The sequence below is a fragment of the Petromyzon marinus genome, chromosome 38 (genome assembly GCF_048934315.1).
Source record: "Petromyzon marinus isolate PM22_M1 ecotype Great Lakes invasive population chromosome 38, UKy_Petmar_22M1.pri1.0, whole genome shotgun sequence".
Taxonomy (NCBI): Eukaryota; Metazoa; Chordata; class Hyperoartia; order Petromyzontiformes; family Petromyzontidae; genus Petromyzon; species Petromyzon marinus.
In genome coordinates, this window is record NC_133704.1 from 6,623,624 (window position 1) to 6,643,174 (window position 19,551).

Genomic DNA, 19,551 nt, shown 5'->3' on the forward strand with positions numbered 1-19,551 from the left:
GTCGTTTTTTTATTCTGTTTTATTTACCATGACGTACAGTATATTGTTTGCTTTCCTTTTCGTCATTTTGGTGATCCAGGTCACTCTCTTGTAAATGGAGCTGCTATCCTGGTCTCCTTAGTTCTCGCCGGGTTAAACAAAAATTTGCTTTTCCATTGCCAAAGATTAATGGCACTTTATTTAGCCAGGAAAATAGCCAATGAGTCTCAGGGCTGTTTTTTTGGGAGTGCCCTCCATGAGCATGTTTGGGCTGTTCCATTACCGAGCGCTTGATTTGCGATCAATAGGAAACCAGAATGCCTGGAGAAAACCCACACTCGTGAGTAGGGGGGGGGGGCGGGGTTTAACACTCAGAGTTCTGCACAGAATGATTCAAGAATCCACTGCTGTAGCGCCGTCTCCTGGCAGCCTCACAGCCCAGGCCTACAACACCCTGGCACTACACGTAGACACAAAACTGAACGCGCCATTGTCCACCCAAGTACATCCGACGCGGTGGTGTTCAGTGGCATTTTTCTTCCCCGTTATCAAGAATCGGGGACAAATCATTTCTACTTGAATCGGAGTCCTAATCGGTTAACATGCATTTAGAAACATGCATTAAAGTTAGTTTGATTATTTTGCTGCCGTACATTTCCACATGAAAAGCCACTTTTGTTGATCTGTCATTTGTGGCGAGGTTGCTTCTGAAAAATAATTTAACAGCTTTACCTGGTTATGGGGATGTTTTAGTTTCACTAGTATGTTTTTGGGTGATGTCTTCACCTTTCCTATACTCTGCAACTCCTATCGTGTATTTGTATTATTTGTTGTCGTAACGTTCTGTGACCCCGTTGACCCTTCACAGCTCATCGGATTCCTCCTCCAGTTGTAAGTACAGTCATACCTCGGTATACGACCGCTTTTGGAATACGTCGAATTTGGTACACGTCGTGTTTTGACGAGAAAAAAATGTCTTGGGATACGACGTCTTGCTTGGGATACGGCGTCTTGCTTGCTAGAACTTGTCTGGGTCGGGATGAGTCACTGCTTCCCCACGTAGACCCCGTTCACGACTGAAACAAAGCGCCACTCCTCAGTCTGCCTGTAGATCTCGCTCAGTGCACATCCCTTGCTGTAACTCTCTGCGAATTTTCACGTGTTTCAACTCCTCTCAGCAAGGTAAAGTGAAGTTAAATTTTATTTTTATTTCAATTTATTTTAATTTATTTATGCATTTATCTTAGTGTATGTATGCATTTTAGTAATAAGTAGTGTCTACATTAGTTTATACAACCCCATTAATGTGTAATATGACATATAAAATATAATTTCTTATACTCTGGAACGGATTATTTCATTTCCCCTTTATTGCTTATGGGAAAAATTCGTTTGGTGTATTTGCCATTTTCGGTTTAAGTCCTCCTACCTTCTGGAACGAATTAACGACGTATACCGAGGTACCACTAGTCTGATTTCTGAAAAATCCGCACTTGTGAGTGCAACGACCGATCTCCCGCATCCCTTAAAGAGAGCGAAGTGTCTAGATCCGATGAATGTTTGGCGCTGCCCTTCCTGGCGTGGAATCAGCCCGATGGAGCCGGCGCTTTGTAGGGGGGGGGGGGGGGTGATGGAGGGGAACGACGGGGAGCGTGTCGGATCGTTTTCTGAGCGCTCGCCCTGGCACAGGTAGAGAGGAGCAGATGTTTGCCCATTTTTAACAAAGCGTAAACATTTTTTTTTTTAAATGAGAACTGTGACGGGTTTTTCGCAGCGTCACAATCAGTGATGGATGAGCTCAGCTGGGTCATTCATCAACGCGTTGGACCGCGTTGGGTTCGACTTTCAAAAGAAAAATAATGTAAGCCTTACCTAGAGGGGGGGTTTAGTGCACGGTGGGATATCACAACGTTCACCAACGCAAGTAAAACATTTTTGTCAGTTTTTTTGTTTAACTTTATCCACTTAATAATTATTTTAATATGTAAAACTACAAAAACATTGTACAGTACTATATAGTGATTTTGTCAATCCACTGCTGGATGGAGACCTCCACATGCCATGTGGATCACGGTGGTTGTTTGACCCGACCATGCTGGTGAGCGGTAGTGTCGTGGTTAGTGCGCTGCACTGCGAACTCGGCTCGCCCGAGTTCAATTCCCGCGCACGCAAACACCAGTGACAATAATCTCAACCGGTCATGGGCCATCCCTTGGTCGACTCAGACTCAAATGAGCACAGTACCTAGTACGGTGTGTAAACAACTAGGGGAGACAAAGGCGGTCAGGCGTGGTGCTGACCTTCCCCAAAAGTCTGTTCAGGCTGTAAGGGTGATCTTTGTCTTTGTTGGTCGAGTGTGGCCCAGGACCAGTTCAGTCACTCGCCACTGATGTTAGGCATGGACAGAAATCGAACTCGGGTCACCGGGTTCATAGCGTAAACCACCGTGCCTCCGCTCCATAAAATTGATATGTTTTTTTACAAATTCATTTATTTTTACATTACTTGGTTGCAATTTCAGAGAAATGTAGGTCTATTAACATTGGGCGTTGTGTAGACTATGTGTGCAGTAAGTTCCCTAGGGTCCCAGGGCCTTCTGCCATCGTCTTCCAGTCAGTCAGCGCCTGTTTGTGCGTGCGTACGCGTGTCTGTGCGTGCGCGCGTTTGTCCTTTTCCATTATTTTCGTGGTTTTCACCCACCTTCCCATGCTCAGCTGTTTTTTTTTGCTCCCTTTAATTATCGCTGCCCGATCAGGCAAGCCACACACACCACCGAGTCTACCCCCCCTCCCATATCGCCGCCGCGTCTCTCGATCGTCTCCTGGGTGGCAGACGCATAATGAATTCCGCAGGCGCAAAAAAAAGGAATAACCCGTCCACCCGTGTGCCCAGCTCCCCTACCATCGCGACCGCCACCCTCCCCTCCCTCCCACGCTGTGCCCAAAGCCTTGTGTCAGCTGAGAGACAGGTGCAATTTGGGGGTAGCCGCCTTGGTGTCTTTGGGGACCTCGGTGTCATTGTATATTGACTGGCGTGGTGCGTGACCGCCAAGATTGAGGCCCACTGTTCTTTATTTCTGGCCTCAAGGCGGCCGGTCGCACCTGTGCTGCTTGCTCGCCGCCACTGCTTCTGCAGCCTGCATGGCATTTGACTCGCTGCCGGCCGGCTTGTCTGTCAGTCGGCCTGTGCGTTAGTCAGTCTGTGTGTCAGGCAATTGGTCGGTCGGTCTGCCTTAGTCAGTCTGCGCTAAGACAGTTGCACCGACGCTCGGCGATGGAACCCTGCGGTGAAGGCACGCGACGGAAATTGTTAAAACCAACAAAGTGCATCGTTCAGACGAGGTATTCGGTCACGTTTCCTCGTTCGCTCATTGCTCAACATTTCATCAAGGTGATTCACAGCCCCTCCTTGTCCGTCCACTGCTAGATGAAGGCGCCTCCACGCTGTGTCGGCCGTTCGGCAAAGGGTTGGAGACGGGCGCCCAGCTGCCTGTGCCACGGCGCCCGCCAAAACATGAGCCATTCGTGTTCGTAAAAATGTTGTTGCGAGCCAAAATAGTCAGAGCGATTTCCAGTGCAAATAAGCATTGAGGGGCGGTGCTCATCTCCTGGCTCCCGGTTACAGTGGAGAGCCAGTCGTGGATATTCCACGTTCCTATGCCAGTGCCGAGTCTCTCCACAGGACAACTGCACTGTTGACTTTCCCACTTTGCAACTCATTTTATCGGCCCAAGACATTGTTTGTATTGTTAGTAACAAAATGCAGCGTGATTTTTTAAAAATTTCTTTAACCATTAATGTGTTCGTACATTTTGTGCGTGTTTAGTTTTGTTGTCCTTCCAGACACCTTCGATTAGGTATGGTTATCTGCGTACGGTGCGAAAGAAGCTCAACATAGTGCATATTTTGTCATCAACAACAAATATCTTATTACATTTTTCAAACCGTTCACCCGTAACAATCGCATTATCGGTCCTTACTTTGTTTGTGACCGCAAGCCCCCCACCCCCCCCCCCGCCTGCAGGTGCCACGTGCCCGGCGCCAAAATTGTGGTCTCTTGGCGCTGCGTAATACAGCACCATGGCGGTCGCCTTGATCATCAATTTTGATCTCGCTGTCCGCGGAGATCGTAGGCTCTTAACCCAGGGCCCTCCGTGAACCATCCGCCTCGCGTTGAAGGCACCGCCGTACCACTTGGACCCAAAATCGGGTGCAACGAATTGATTTTCATTGCATAAATTGTACTCCGGGAGTCGCAATATTTCGCCGTGGTTCTGAACGGCGGTCCGGCTCAATGCACATTGAACCCCGTTTATTTACCCCAGCAATGATTACGCTTTTTTTTGTTTGTTTTGCCACTGTGAGACGTTGGTGAATTATTATTTGATGAGCTTAAAGGTCGGGGAGAGCAAAGCGGGGGGGAGGGGGGGGTGACTTGAAAAATGCCCGTTTTTTGAAAGCAGTTTGCAAGCTCGTGCTGTGCTCCCTGCCGTTCAGCTTTGCCCCTCTCCTCGCACAAAATCAAATTGCTCGAATGGGATATAAAGGCGCACGTACGGCGCGTGACCACTTGCCTGGATGCTGCGTGGGTGCTGCTTCGGGTTTGCGTCGATACGACGGGACCACGATGAACGATCATCTTGTAGATATTTACTTTCGCCATATATAGCGATTGTCGCGATATTAGTTTCTCATTGAAAAAAAAATTGTATTTCACGTTTATATAATTTTGCCCAAATTGTGAAAATGTCGTTATATCTTCATTATCGTGGCTCACGTGATTTTTCACTTGCTTCAATTTCCTAACAAAATAGCAAAAGCATGATCATTAAAGTTACAAGCGAATATCTATTATCCATTAAACTAACGCTTTGTCAATATGTTTGTTGGAGTAATTGATGGCATTGCTGTAATATGGCTTCATTTTTTGTAGTTAATTTAATTATTTAGTCTTATGCAGCTTACAGCATGGGCATTATAAGCATTATATATTGTAAAGTTGCAATGATGATGTATATTTTTTTGTAATCTTTATTCATAATACAAGTACATGGAAGCACAAAAAACTCTGCAATAAAAATGTGCAATACAGTTACAGTACTCGTATCACGGTTATCGGCAAAAAAATGTATATTACATAATTTCGTGAAAAAAATTATATCGCAGAAATCCTAGAGCTGTTCGGCAGATAGCACGTGGTCTCATCTCGCTTCACATTCCCAGCGCGAAAGTGAAACGCCGCCAGATGAATGAAGGCACCTCGCATCCCAAGCTTGGTCTTCTGGGTGAGGACGTAGGTTGTAGTTACGGTGAACTTCTTTCACCGTATGTAGCCAACGTTGCAAATTGGAGGTGCGGGGGAAGGTCAAAAAACTAAACAATTTAAGCAGTTCCAAATAAATTTGATTTTATATTCTTAGCTCTTTTGGTAAAGTCACGTTGAAGGGAAACAATAAAATAATGAAAAATATATAAAATATAATAAATAAAAAATATATAAAATATATAATTGTTATATATATTTTATTATTTTATTGTTTCTCTTCAACGTGATTTTACCAAAACAGCTAAGAATATGAATTACTGCAGTCACGAAAGCTTTAAATAAAAATTAGATTTTAACCTAGATTTAAAAGTACATAGCTTCAGTGGCTTCTTAATATCGGAAGGAAGAGCGTTCCAGACGGCCGCAGAAGCAAATCCAAAAGCGCGCAATGCAGTGTCCGTGTTGAGCATTCATTCATTCTCGTAAACTTTTGACGCGCCCTACTGCGGCGATCTCAACGAGAAAACACTCCAAGATGCCTGCAGCATTTGAAGATATTCCACAGGAGTGCGCGGTAAAAGCTTGAGAGAGAAAAAAACTGGTGAACACACGGCCCAACCCGGAGGGCCGCACTCGCATTACGAGTGGCTGCAGTAAACGTCTGTCCCCGAGTGTCTCACGTTGACTGATCGATGCCCCCTTTCCCCGTTTTGCGACCAATCGCCGCAGATGCCCCATACGGCCGGACGCACTCGGCGTGCGGTCACCAAGTGGAGGGCACGGAGGGCGAGGAGCGGGGTCAGGACCTCCCGTACATCGACGACTCTCCTCCGTCGTCGTCTCCCAAGATTGGCCATCGTGGCCTGCAGCCCGAGGACGGAGATGGCCCCACCGATTCCCCGCTCGACGCAAACCTCGCGGTAACTGCGCGACAGAGTCCCCGGGGGAACATCGCTTTGGGTTGGTTGTGTTCGTCTCGGTTATTACTTTCATGACATTTCTTTAGGATGCTACGGTGGTGTAATTGTGCTGACATCCGCGAAGCCATAGAAACTGAGTGGCCTGTTGTCTGCGTAGAGAGCACAGAGACAGTGGTGGCGAGATGTTAACTACCTCACCTGATAATGCAGGAGGTCGTGGGTTCATTGCCGAGCCTGACACCTTTTTATCTGGAGTGTGCGTGTCTCTCTCTCTCTCTCCCTGTGGTCGCGTAGATATTTCTCCAGGTCCTCCGCTTTTTCCCTCCACATTTAGAAGCATGCGTTTAGAGTGTTTGCCTGCTATAAATTTCCACGCGAGAAGCTGCGTCGTTGGGCTTTCATTTGTGGCCAGGTCGCTTCTGAAAAGGAAGCTAATAGCTCCGTAGGCTTTAGCGGATAAAATAAAAAATAGTACGGTTCATTTGTATTCTTTGGTTCTTTCGGTAACGTCACGTAGAATGAGAATAAAATAATAAATTAATAAAATAAAATAACACTAAAAAATTCTCACGACGTTTCGGCCACAACACAAGCGGCCTTCTTCAGGTCAAAGGAACAGACAACGTGGCCGAAACGTGGTGAGAATTTTTTTGCGTTATTTTATTTTATTAATTTATTATTTTATTCTCATTCTCGTGACTTTACCAAAAGAACCAAAGAAGATGAATCCTTGCAGTCACGAAAGCTTTAAATCGAAATTTAAGTTCATTTGTATTTTTATTTTGTTCGTGATTTGCTCATCTTTCCTATACTTTGCGCTTCTATCGTGTTTTAGTATCGTTTGTTGTTGTAACGTCCTGACGCCACTACTGGGCATCTGTGAGAAAGAGCTTTATAGCTCATCAGATTCCTCCAGTATAAACAAACATTCTGAGTATTTATTAATCCACGCGTCGGATTGTTTCCATCACGTGTGCGTCTGAAGTGAAGAGTCGATAATGCTGCAGCGATTTAGTTTTTTTTCATGTGCCTTCGCAAATGTGGGGCAGTACAGGGCTGGTCAACGTGGCCATGTGGCGTATAGGAAGTGCATGCAGTCACATCTGGAAAGTAAACTGCTCCTGCGGTTTAAGTCGTTCTTGTCGTCGTCCGAAACGGCAACCCACGCAAAACATTTACAAGCTCAGCCCAGTGGGTGGCGCTCGACATAAGCTATAGAGGCAAAAGCTTAGGGCCCAAAGAGGGTCAAGGGCAGGGGTGAGCCACAGGGGGGGCTTGGGGGGGCTCAGCCCTCCCTGAAATTTTGGGAAAGTCGGTAAATCGGGATAACCGGATATCCGGCTGCTGCAAAATGCTGCAGGCTGCCACCTTGTGCTGCCCTGCAGGCTGCCACCTTGTGCTGCCCTGCAGGCTGCCACCTTGTGCTGCCACCTTGTGCTGCCCTGCAGGCTGCCACCTTGTGCTGCCCTGCAGGCTGCCACCTTGTGCTGCCCTGCAGGCTGCTTGAGCGGCAGCCTTTCGAACTTATCGAACTTATTAGCCACATCAGCGGCTCCGACCAATTATCTCATTACATCAATATCTCTTGTTTATATCTATTTTTTTCAGATCACTAGCATTCTGTGAATTGAAAGTGGGAACCCCAAAAAAGCGGATCTCTGTTTTGCCCCCCCCCCCCACCTCCCATGGGCTAGCATCACTCCTGCCCCAACAAATGTATCATCATTTTATTTAAATAAACACCTTGCGTGAAATTTTCACGCTATCACAGATGAGCCAGTTATGTCTGCTTTTTGTTTGCGCAAGTTCCACGTCACTTCGTTGGCACACGTGTAGCTGTTAAGCTTCACGAAAGGCGGAAGTTTGTTAAATCAGCCACTGGCATTGCCTCATCACCTACAGCTCAAATGTGGTTTTCCTGTTTCTCGGTCCCTGCCAAATGTTTTTTTTATTTCTAAAGATAAGCCCTCGCCCTGCATACAGCGCCACTTTTGGATTCTACAGCGCGCGAGTTAGCGCTGCATTTCTAACATGTCGACTTTTGCGTTCGGTCTAATTGCGTTCTAGACTACTGGGGGGTACTCGCAAGCGTTCAATGCGTAGCGAGCCGGACTTAGACGTCTCCGCGGAAAGCTCCGACGCCCGTCGCCTGCGCAGTGAAGGAAGCAAAACCGGGCCTGCACCGCTGGCGCAGCCTGTTGCCTAGGCCTCGCTGGTTCAAGGAAGGGCGGCGGTTTTGTTTGTGATCGGCCGGTCGACACGTGTGGCCCATGGCAAACCGGCAGAGCCTGGACGTTGCCACGGTGCTCGGTAGCCTGGACGCCTTTCTCATCAAGGAAGATGAGTCCTGCTTGTGTGATTACATGTGGGTCCCGAGCCCCACGTCTCCCGTCTCACCCAACTCGCCCTCCTTCATGTTCGGTGCTGCCAAATATGACAGTTTTGAGGTACGGTGCTCTCTGTTATTGCGGGGTTTTTTCTCATTCTGATTGTTTGTATTTAATCTGGATTTTGAACATATATATGGAGAACATTTGAATTGTGAATTCTGTATAGTATTGCTCCAGTCACTAACATCTAAAATACAGTGTTAAGTACATTTTGACAGCCTGCCGAAACTCATCGCACCTTACGTAGCCAACCGATTAGCGCGGTTAACTACGTACGGTGCAAAAGAAATTCATTATTCACAGGTGGGTGTTTCGTGTTGCCACCCGTACATAATTAGTAAGAAGAGTGCACACGTTTTAAACGGGTACATATTTTATATGGCGCTATTCAGGACTATGTCGACTCTTTAAAAAACATGCGTGATTTGCATGCCCTTTGTCCCAAACACTCATTCGCCAGTACATGTGACCGAGCTGCTGCACAATGCTTTGTTGCGTCATATTAATCCGTAATTAATGAGAGTTTAAAGTTGGCAACCCTATTGGAAGTCAGATAAGTCACAGTGGCTTTCCAGCATCTAAGGGCATCGAGCTACGCTCATCTCCTGTTCACAGCCCTGAACCACCAGTGGTGGAAAATCCACATTTCTATGGCAGGGGGGTGAGTATATTGATAGGGCAACTGATCAAACTGTTGACTTCTTCGCAAATTAGTTCTCATTTTAGCAACCCCGGATCGATGAAGGGCTTGATTGCACCATTCTGCTTTAGTATTTATTATTGTTTTGCATGCGTCAACGGTGCTCTGTTCATAATGTAAAGAGTCAACATGCTGGTGTACTTTTGGTGTCGCTTCAGATTATAGATAGATTCTAGCTGTATTATAGCCGTAGGTTAAAGCTGTATTCCAAGTATTAGAGTGACACTTTTTCTTTGTAAACTGTTTATCAGAGCGGCAACATGTTGTGGTTTTGCCCGTCAGATTTATGTAAGTTGCATTTTTAGAAAACCGGCTACCCAGACGCGAGCCACATTTCATTCCAGCGACGACAAAAAAAGGGTTTGTTGCCGTTCGCAGGCTTTGCTCGTCGTCTTACCCAAAGGAGGAATCGTATTTTTTCTCTTTTTATTACAGCGGCATTCACAACCCCCGAACACCCAGATCAATCCTGGTTGGATCCAGCAGAGTGATTTTCAGTGTTTTTCTGCCACTTCACGTGGTTATTTGCCACGGGCCATTTATACCACGTAAATAAATAAAACCCACGGTGAAAAAGCAGTGCAAGTTTCTTAAATTCCACTCCCCCCCCCCCTCACCTCTTGCCTGTCCCATCCAGCGGTATAAACGGGTCCACCATGGTCAAGTCGATCGCCCGGTCTCGTGCGGTGGAGTAAAGTGTGGGTCCCCTCCCCTTCCCTTTCCAAGACGTTCGGCCGGTGTGGAAGAGTAGGCAAAATCCACTGGAGGAGGCTTCCTTGAGCTCCCTCTGGCGCAGTGTTTTTCATTACAAGGCCCGCGGACCGCTGGCGGCCTCCTCCCCTGTGGCCCTTTAGCGCGGCCGCCTGACTTGCGGTCCCCCCCCCCCGACTACACAAATAGTGAAAACACCGCTTGCAGGCGGCTGTGGCGGCCCTCACACTGACGATGCCTCATCGGCGGTAGTGGGCCCCCCCTCTGAAAATTTGCGAAGAGCACTGCTCCAGCGGAAGCCGTTCCGCCAGAATTGGTGTGAGCGAGCACTGGCAGGTGTTGCGCCTTTGCCTTTCACTATTTCTGCAACGCCACCGTCGAACGTGAACACAAAAGTAAACGCGATATAATATGCACACACACACACGTGATAATCCATTATTTCTGATTTTGCTATACCTTTTACGCAATTTGTTTCACGTGACCCCTGGAGCTAATAGCGCCCACGATTATTTTCGAAATACTCAACACCCAGAGATGGACTCAGTGTTCCTTCCAATGCCTCTTGTATTGGAATACAGTTTAGGCTGGATACAAGCACACCCCTTGGGAGCAAGGTGAGGTGAGCTTATATCCGAAGTCGTGTGCTTGTATCAGAAGTTGCTTCTGGCTCCCCCCCCCCTCTCCTCCGCCACCCTCAACAAATGTATAAGCACACCTTATTAGCACGCTTCTGATATAAGCAGCCGTGCTTATAAGGTGTGCTTATACCAGCGTCTGCTTTGTTTTTAAGAGTCATTGCTATCCATTGAATAATGGTGACCGAAAGGGAGAATTGCTGCTCGTGTGTGTGTGTGTTGCTGTTGTTGTTCGGGCACCACACCCAGCTGTTCGTGTTTTATCCTCTTCCCCAGCAGATGTTTCGGTCCCAAGTTCTCATTTTAAGAGGCGTAATGGATAAAATTGCTCAACCCACAAATGTGTCCTTGCAATATATGGCCTGTGAAACAATATTTATTTTTTATTCAGAACAGTTTTTTTTTGCGTTTAGTTTGATGTCCTTCCCCCGCACCTCCGATTAGCGCGGTTGGCTACGTACGGTGCGAAAGAAGTTCAACTTACTCTGCAATCCATACTTTAAATAGATTCAGTTGTATTATCTCCCCGCGAATTTTTTTTATTGGCTCTTTTAATCCACTTAATTATGCAGCTGCTCCCAACAAACATCCGCTTTCTGGAAGGTGATATTTTGTGCGTTGTCAATTTTTCTCAGTATGGTCCTTAATCATGGTCAAATTAAGCTGGGAGACATCATGGCTAACGATGATGATGATTAATGCCATGAAAACCAGGCTCTGTATGTACGGTGTTGTGCTGCTAAGATTACCCGCGCCCGGCAAGGAGGAATAAAAATATCTGTATTTGGATGTAACATTCTGACCCGCCGCTGCTGAACAAAAAGAGCTTCATAGCTCATCTGATTCCTCCAGTGTCAATAAATATTCTGAATCTGCAATGATCTGGCCGCATTCATGTCGCAAGAACCCTCCATCGCCCGACGCAGCCAAGCAAATTCAATTGTCACCTACGCAAGCGTTGAACGACCCGCCAAATGTCATTGTTTCAGCTCGCCGTTAAATTGAAGAACGGTTCCCGTATCTACATATAGCAATTAGATGCGACGCTTGGCTATTGTTGAAATTATGCCAAGCGCCTTCATTGAAGTCCAGGAAGTGACGATGGAATCCTGAAAATACCTGCCCGTTTTGGCGGGCATGGTATCATGCGTGCACCTAGCCTGGCACAGATAGCATCACTGCTGCTCAGTGGCTGATGGCGGGGTGTTTTTTTCCCCGTCGCATTTCAGTTCTTAGAACCTGGCCCGGGTGTCGCCTAGGTCACCTTAGCCTTAAAAAATGACATGCTCCAGTGTGTACATAACAGCACTGTGGAGACAAAGACGCTCAGGCATGGTGCTGACCACACAACTCTTTTGTCCTCCATAGTGACCTTTAATACTTGGAATACAGCTTTAACCTACGGCTATAATACAGCTAGAATCTATCTATAATCTGAAGCGACACCAAAAGTACACCAGCATGTTGACTCTTTACATTATGAACAGAGCACCGTTGACACAGGCACGTGCTAATGCAACTTATCCCCAAACTGTGTGCGCTGCTAAATCTGTGTGTGTGTGTGCCTTTGTCTTTTTGTGTTGCAGGCGGAGGCCGATGAGGAAAAGGTTTTGACCATGAGGAAGCTCGTTCTGTCTGGTATTCTGGCCAGCGAAGAGACCTACCTCAACCAGCTGGAGGGCCTCATGCTGGTGAGATCGGGATGAAAACGCGCAACACACGCTCGCACCTACGGGAGACGAATATCCCCCCGCCCGTGTTGCCTGAAGAGACTGTCAGGACAAGTGCTGTTAGTGCACGCTTATGAAGGCCTGCACGGTGCATGAGGGGGTTGTTGGCCAGTACCACGCCCGGCCGCCTTTGTCACACCAGATACTCGTTTGAGGAGAGCACACACACACACACACAAGCGTGACGTCATGTTCCAATCGCCATCAGGTAATTGAAATGACGACGATTGTAGCCACAACCGCGCAAATTAGCAAGCAGTGCATGACTGTGTCGGACAAAGGCCTCGGATGCTGATGTCACACAAGTACTTCTGAAGGTCAGCAAGGCCTCTTTAGCCACATAAGGAGCATAGGTTTTATAATGCCCTGCACACAGATAAGTCCCCGAGTTACTCTTTGTTTTTTTCGGTAAAGTCACGTATAAATAAGAAATAATAAAATAACATAATAGCGTACGACGTTTTGGTTGCAACACAAGCAGCCATCATCAGGTACAGAAGAGCTAAATTTACGAGAGAGAGGAAACACATAACCCCAGATGTATATACAGACACCCAAGTAGGGGGAACTAACACAGATACAACAGGGGACACAGAGAGAGAATCACACCAAACAAACAGGGTTTAGCAAAATTTGGAAACCATATAAAGCAACACAGACGGTCGGTCAAGTCCCCGAGTTACGATGGTCCGACTTACGATGTTTCGATCTTACGATGGCGATAGCGATACGACAAAATTGTAAAATATTTTACATTTTGCGCGGCAGGCAAACGCAGCAGCGTACGAATCTTGGTGAATACAGTACAATATGATACGTTACGATACGTTCAATCCATGTATGATACGTAGCTTTAGCGATTTTATTTTAAGGTTACCACGTTACGATACGTTCAATGCGTGTTAAAAGTTTTTATAGCAGATAGGATTGTTTCCTGAAAAAAACTTGCCATTAAATTGCAGTTCATATAGGTAGGCTAAGAATTTACCTTGTTTTTTTTTTACTTTACATTTTACTGTCAAATACAGTATTGTAATTAATAAATACACACAGTATATAGTTTATACAGTACGGTACTGTAAATTGCTCTGTTTTGCTAAATTATCACCATTCTTTAAGACTCCTGCGTAGTCTAGGCCATCTTCGACTTACGATATTTTTGACTTACGATGGGGGGGTCGTCGTAACGCATCTCCATCATAAGTAGAGGACGACCCTGTATATTGTTTATCACATATCAACCAAATAGAAAAGTGTTTGTCTCTGGATCGTGGGCCCTGGTGCAGTTATGCTGCCTGCACAACTCAATAGCTATGCCACTGACATTACCCAAAGTGTCACTCACTGGTCAAACGCGATTGTCACCCAGTCACATGGCTTGGCTAGCACCTGGCCTGCTCTGGCCCCGGGGCCCAGGTGCATTTGCACCGTCTGCACACTCAGTGTCTTCGCCACTGTTGCCGCCCAGAATGATCGAGCGATCAATCGCTCAACTCACATCGAACAAAACGGTTTCGACGTACGTCTGTCTGCAAGTGGGTGCGATTATCGCCCCGAAGCGTTTTCGCGTTTCTGCATCATTAATCACCCTCGCGGCGGTTTAAAGGTAAATTTGTCACTGCCGAACTTCCATTGCAGGAGATGTCCTTTAAACATGGACGTACGTTTGTGGCAGCGTTTTCAACTTCTCCGACAACGCAAGCGTCACGCAACAAATTACGTCCCCTTCTTTGGTTCTTTCGGTAAAGTCACGTAGAATGAGAATAAAATAATAAATTAATACAATAAAATAACACAATAAAATTCTCACGACGTGTTGTGGCCGAAACGTCGTGAGAATTTTATTGCGTTATTTTATTTTATTAATTTATTATTTTATTCTCATTCTACGTGACTTTACCGAAATAAATTACGTCCCGTTCGCTGCTCCGCTCTTATTTGATATGCCTGCTTTTGTTTATTTACCGAGGGCAACATCGGCACGTAAAATGAAGACCTATTGATTGATTATTTCGGCAACCCAGCTCGCTCTCGCAAACGAGAGTGTCCCCCCCCCACCCCTCCCCCGTCTCTCGAGCTGTCGCCCGCTTCGACGAAATCAATTTCGGATGTGAACCCAATTTTTTTTGGCGTTTCGCTTTCCTGTGTCCCCCTCCTCCCCGGCTTTCCCTCGCCCCCCCCCCCCCCCCCCCCCCCGCTCCTGCCAGCCGCTGAAACCGCTGAGGGCGGCCGCCACGACGTCGCAACCACTGCTCACCAACGTTCAGATCGACGCCATCTTCTTGTGCCTGCCCGAGATCCTCGCGGTGCACCGCGAGTTCTACGAGGGCCTGCGGCCTCGCGTGCAGCAGGACGACGCCTCGCAGGGCGTGGGCGACCTCTTCCTCAAGCTGGTCAGGGTCTTCTTACGTTGCCCGCCCGGTTGCGCTGATCGGAGCTGTGTGTACGGTTGTTGTTTTTTAACTAAAACTATTTTTTTTTATTGTACCAGGTAAGGGCCACTGAGCTATGTAGCTCTTTTTCAGAAGCCACCTGGCCACAAATTATAGCGCAACGAAATTGCCTCATCGTCGTGTGGACATTTATAGCAGCCAAATGCTCTGAGCACACGATGTTGATTCGAAAAATGTGGGGTGAAGAAAAAAGGCGCGGGAGATAACATCTCGCCACCACGGCAGCCCTAAACTGAATGTTATATCTCAATAGGAGCCCGGTACAGAGCACAAACCGCCGACGCAGGGATGGGGTACAGAGAAACACTGCGGGCCACAGGGCCCAAACACTACGAACCTGGCTGGTTTTAAAGAAGGGAGGGAGAGTGGGCTCGCCGCCCCACCAAATGGGGACCACGAGTGGGGTGTATGTAATGTATGTATGTATGTTGAACTCCTTTCGCGCTGTACGCAGCCAATCGTGCTAATCGGAAGTGCGGGGGAAGGACAATCAGGGTGCTGTGCGTGTGGCGAGATGTTATCCCCCTCACCTGGTATCCAGGAGGTCGGGGATTCGGTCCCGATCCTGATGGCTGTTGTTTATTTCGAGTTTGCACGTTCTCCCCGTGGTCGCGTGGATTTTTGGCCGAGTCCTCCGGTTTTTCCCTCCACATTTAGAAACAACATGCGTTTAGCGTATTTGGCTGCTTTAAATTTCCACGTAATGAGCCACTTCGCTGAGCTATCCATTGTGGCCAGGTCGCTTCTGAAAAAGATGTATAGCTCAGTGGGCTTTATTTCTTAAAATAAAATAAAACGTGTATTTTAAACGAAGTTAGCCTTTGTGGTATGAGTGCAGGTGTTCGGGTGCTCAAACACCAAATAGACACCGATTTGCAAGGCATCAAATCTGCATTTTTATATATGCATTCGATGGCATCAGAAGTTGCTTGATGTATTGTCCAGCGATCGTATGGCCGGTGACACGCCCCAGCGATAGCACGTTCACCGCTTGTTCACGGTTGGAATCTAGTGGCTGCCCTGGTTATTACTGTGGGTGTAATCATTATAATACTACTACTATCATGCGCCGTGTACTTCACAGTGGATGTTGAAGATCCCCTGGCGCAATTCGCAAGAGCAGCTCAATCTGTGCTGGCATCAGGGTTCAAATTTGCCAAGTTCAAAAATTACACAATAAAGTTTTTTGGGTTAGGTCACGCAAGTAGAAATATGTCGAAACCCTCCACCACCCGACACGGCCAATCAGTAAGGGATTTGTCACGTGACAAATACTGATACTTACGCGATCTAACCCCAAAAACCTTTCATATGAATAACATTGATCGCGGAAGCCTACGTGTTAAACTTCAAAAATTACACCGCAAATGACTCAATTGGGATTCGACACACACACAGGGCAGCAGCGATCGTCGCCCCCTACTGGTAGACTCATGACCCAGGTCACTCTTGCAAATGAGACTCATCCTTCTCCCTTCACTTCTCACACTGGTTACGCAAAAGAAACTTGAAACTACGCGTACGGCTCCGCGGAGCGCAAGTTCCGCACGAGTTGGAAAACCGCGTCCACATCTGCGGTGCAGTTCCCCAAGCAGAAGAATACCGTCAGGGCAGATCTTGGGGGGCGCGCGTCCAGTCTGCGGCAGCCGCGGCATCTGGCGGAGGGTAGGAATCGTTGGCGAGGTGTGATGGCGCCAACGGCTTTGGCTACGATGACCTCTTGACCTGGATCAGACTGAGAGCGAATGCATTGGGTGGCAGTGTGCCGATAATAAGTGCTGGTGTGTAATCCCTCCGTACGCTTGCTGGGTTTTCTCTGGCTGCTACAGTTTCCTCCCACATGCACATGTAGGACCTTCCTAAAAAAAATCGTCAGGAGACTCGGTGTGGCTTTCCTGGGTGATTAAAGGTCAGAACGATGTACAGCCGACTGGGGTGTTCGCTTAAACCTTCAGTTTTTATACCACTTTTTGCGACGTCGAGAACTTGGCAATCGGCGATTCGATGAACTTACACCAGAACAGCATGTGCAAGTGAAACGTATATTGCAGAGTTAACCGACGGAAAAAGTTGTTGGTTGTGTGCGTCAGGTGGCGAGGTTGATCCGGCGGAGATTTGGCAATGGTGACGCAGCAGTCGCTGTGGGTAAAAAGAAAAAACCCAAAACAGATGCCGAGTCCATTTTAGTATCGCGATCGGGATGTGACACAATGGGAAACATTTGGGCCTTGTTTCTGCATTGTTATAATAAATAAATAAAAACCATGTGAATAACCCAACCAATAATAAGTACTGCATATTCTCAGATTAACATGATCCATTGTAATTTATATGACTACAGGCAGTCCCCGGGTTACGGAAGGGTTAGGTTCCCGAGAACGATCCGTAACCCTAATTTTCCATACTTTGGAAACTTAATAATTTTCCCACAATCAACGGTAAAATCCCATCGCCAGAAATAGCTGTGCCTCCCCTACCCGATGAATAGTTCCTTTTATCGCACTGTCATCCGTTTTCTGTCAATCCCTGCATCGTATCACTGTACATACGCTCTGCACTTCTTATGATTTAATTTAATCGAATATTTACCCTAACATCACCCGGAATTAAACCAATGGAACATGTACTGTATCCAGCTGTTTATGAATACCACGAAACATTTTAATATTAATTGTTAACAGAAAGCAGTCACTTCCGAATGTTCGTTTACCGTGCATTAGGCTAGGCCTAGGCTTCTTCGATCGCTGTTGGCTGAGACCAGAAGCAATCGAAGTGTAATTGTGTTACATGAAGTACATGCAGTAAATAACTCATGAAATAAACTTAAAATGAAGAAAACTTGGAAATAGAAACATGGGGAAAAAAAGATAGTTATAAGCATGTAAAACAAACAATTACATAATGCTACAAAAGCAAAAGAAGTATGTAACGCTACAACATTTTTTGTTTACCTTAACCCTAGTGAAACTCGGGCTCGGTGAAGGCCACGTTTTGGTGGAGCGAGGGGCGTAAGGTGGCCCGCCTTACGCCTCTCGCTCCGCGGTATTCGCAACCTCACTGCGTTGCAGTACTTGCGCTTAATTAACTAACGCAAAAAATATCCGCATCTTGATTTTTTTTTTCATGATTTATGGGGGCATTTCTGTAAAGTCGGTTCATCTGCAACCCTGGGACTTAATGTGCATTAAAATACCTCCTGTGGTCTTCGCACCTGATCGGCGCACAGTCATGCCATCACCTTTACTCTATTTAAGACCGAAAAGGGGGAAGACTTCTTCACAATTCTGGCTAATTGCCTGATAAAGCTGGTTGTTGTAAACACGCCGGTGTGCTGAAATAGTGACTCATTGAGACGTCTTTGTTTACGTGACAGACCTTACTAATTGGCGGTGTCGGGTGGCAGCGGGTTTAACGACACATTTATATTTACGCGATCTAACCCAGAAAAAACCTTCGTGGTAAAAAAAAAATCATAACAATGATTGAACAAGCATCCCCCCCCCTCCCCCACCGCCTTTTCCCTTCACCAACGCGCATGACCACTGTTACCTCCTCAACACAAGAACCACTCGAGCACCTGGAGGAGAGTTCGCTCGATCCAAGGTGTTCACTGGAACAGGCGGAGTAACCAATTTGAAAAGGGCCTTTGAACTGAGCCACAAGAGAACGAAGGAAGGAACGGGGCGGCCAGGGCTGGTTCAGAGCTCACTTTGTCCACTGACCTTAGCCGTGGCTGGGAATCAAACTCGGCCCGCGTCGTCTCCAGCACCACGTGCTTACGCCGCCGCGCCCGCTGCTTGCCCCGTGCATAGACTTCAGCGCTTGAAAAATGCAACACTCGTTCCGTTATTAATTATTATAGTTATTGTAACAACAACAAGAATCACCGTTGTTCTTATGCCCCCAACGGCAAGAAGCTAAAATCGCCTCGGCAGAAGTGTTTTCAACCAAAAAAAGAGACCTGTCGCGTTACGACGCCATGCGTATTTCTGAAATCTGGGTTCATATGAATATTCTTTTTCTGTTTTCATGCAGAACCGGTGCAGGAAGGGGGGCAGGGGTTGAGGTGGGGTGTGAGTTGTGTTTCGTGGCACGCGAGCTGACCTCAAGCCTGCTGGTTCATGTTTTTTTCTCCAAATTACAAAAACCGCTTTGCTCCTTCTCCGGCGATTGTACGACTATAAACTGATCGAGCAACAACTAACGGCATCTGTCGGCTGACGTTTCTTTTGAAAAATTAAAATAATGACCACGAGAATTCTAAGTGCAACAGCTAAAGTTTCCCTGATGTGCGGCAAGTTAGTGCCACAGTAGTTTGCACGTTGTGATAAAAAACCACGGTGGGCTGAGTTTGATTATTTGACAGAGGTTGAATGGTAATAATTTAGTACATTTGGTATTTGTGCCATTCTTTTTTAAGAGGCGACCGGCCACACGTGATAGCTCATTGATGTGACTTTTACCATCACACGTGGGAATTTATAGAAGCAGCCAAATAATCTAAACGTGCGTTTCTAAATATGGAGGGCGCAAAACTGTAGGAGCCGGAGATCAATCCATGCGACCACCACAGGGCATTTTCAAGGTCCAGGATCGAACCCACGACCTCCTGCATACCAGGCGAGGGAGATAACATTTCGCTACTGCAGCACCCCAAGTGAAAGATGGCTTTAGCTCAAAAAATAAAACCAAGATTCATCAACAAATCTTGAGTATAATTTCTGAAGGCCATTCCACAAGGCAGATGAAATGGTCATGCCGAGCA

The 19,551-nt window shown here is 46.8% G+C and overlaps 1 protein-coding gene across 3 annotated transcripts in view; it reads left to right on the forward strand.

The window, feature by feature from the left end:
• Positions 1–19,551, forward strand: part of LOC116950195 (breakpoint cluster region protein) — a 131,625-nt gene that overhangs the window by 35,787 nt on the left and 76,287 nt on the right. For 2 of the 3 annotated variants that reach the window (XM_032967788.2, XM_032967790.2), the window contains exons 2-4: positions 5,974–6,164; positions 12,190–12,294; positions 14,541–14,726. In XM_032967788.2, the coding sequence (XP_032823679.2) occupies positions 5,974–6,164; positions 12,190–12,294; positions 14,541–14,726 (482 nt within the window). Of the gene's footprint in view, positions 1–5,973; positions 6,165–8,031; positions 8,612–12,189; positions 12,295–14,540; positions 14,727–19,551 lie in introns of those variants that run through there. The other variant, XM_032967791.2, reaches the window with a different exon arrangement.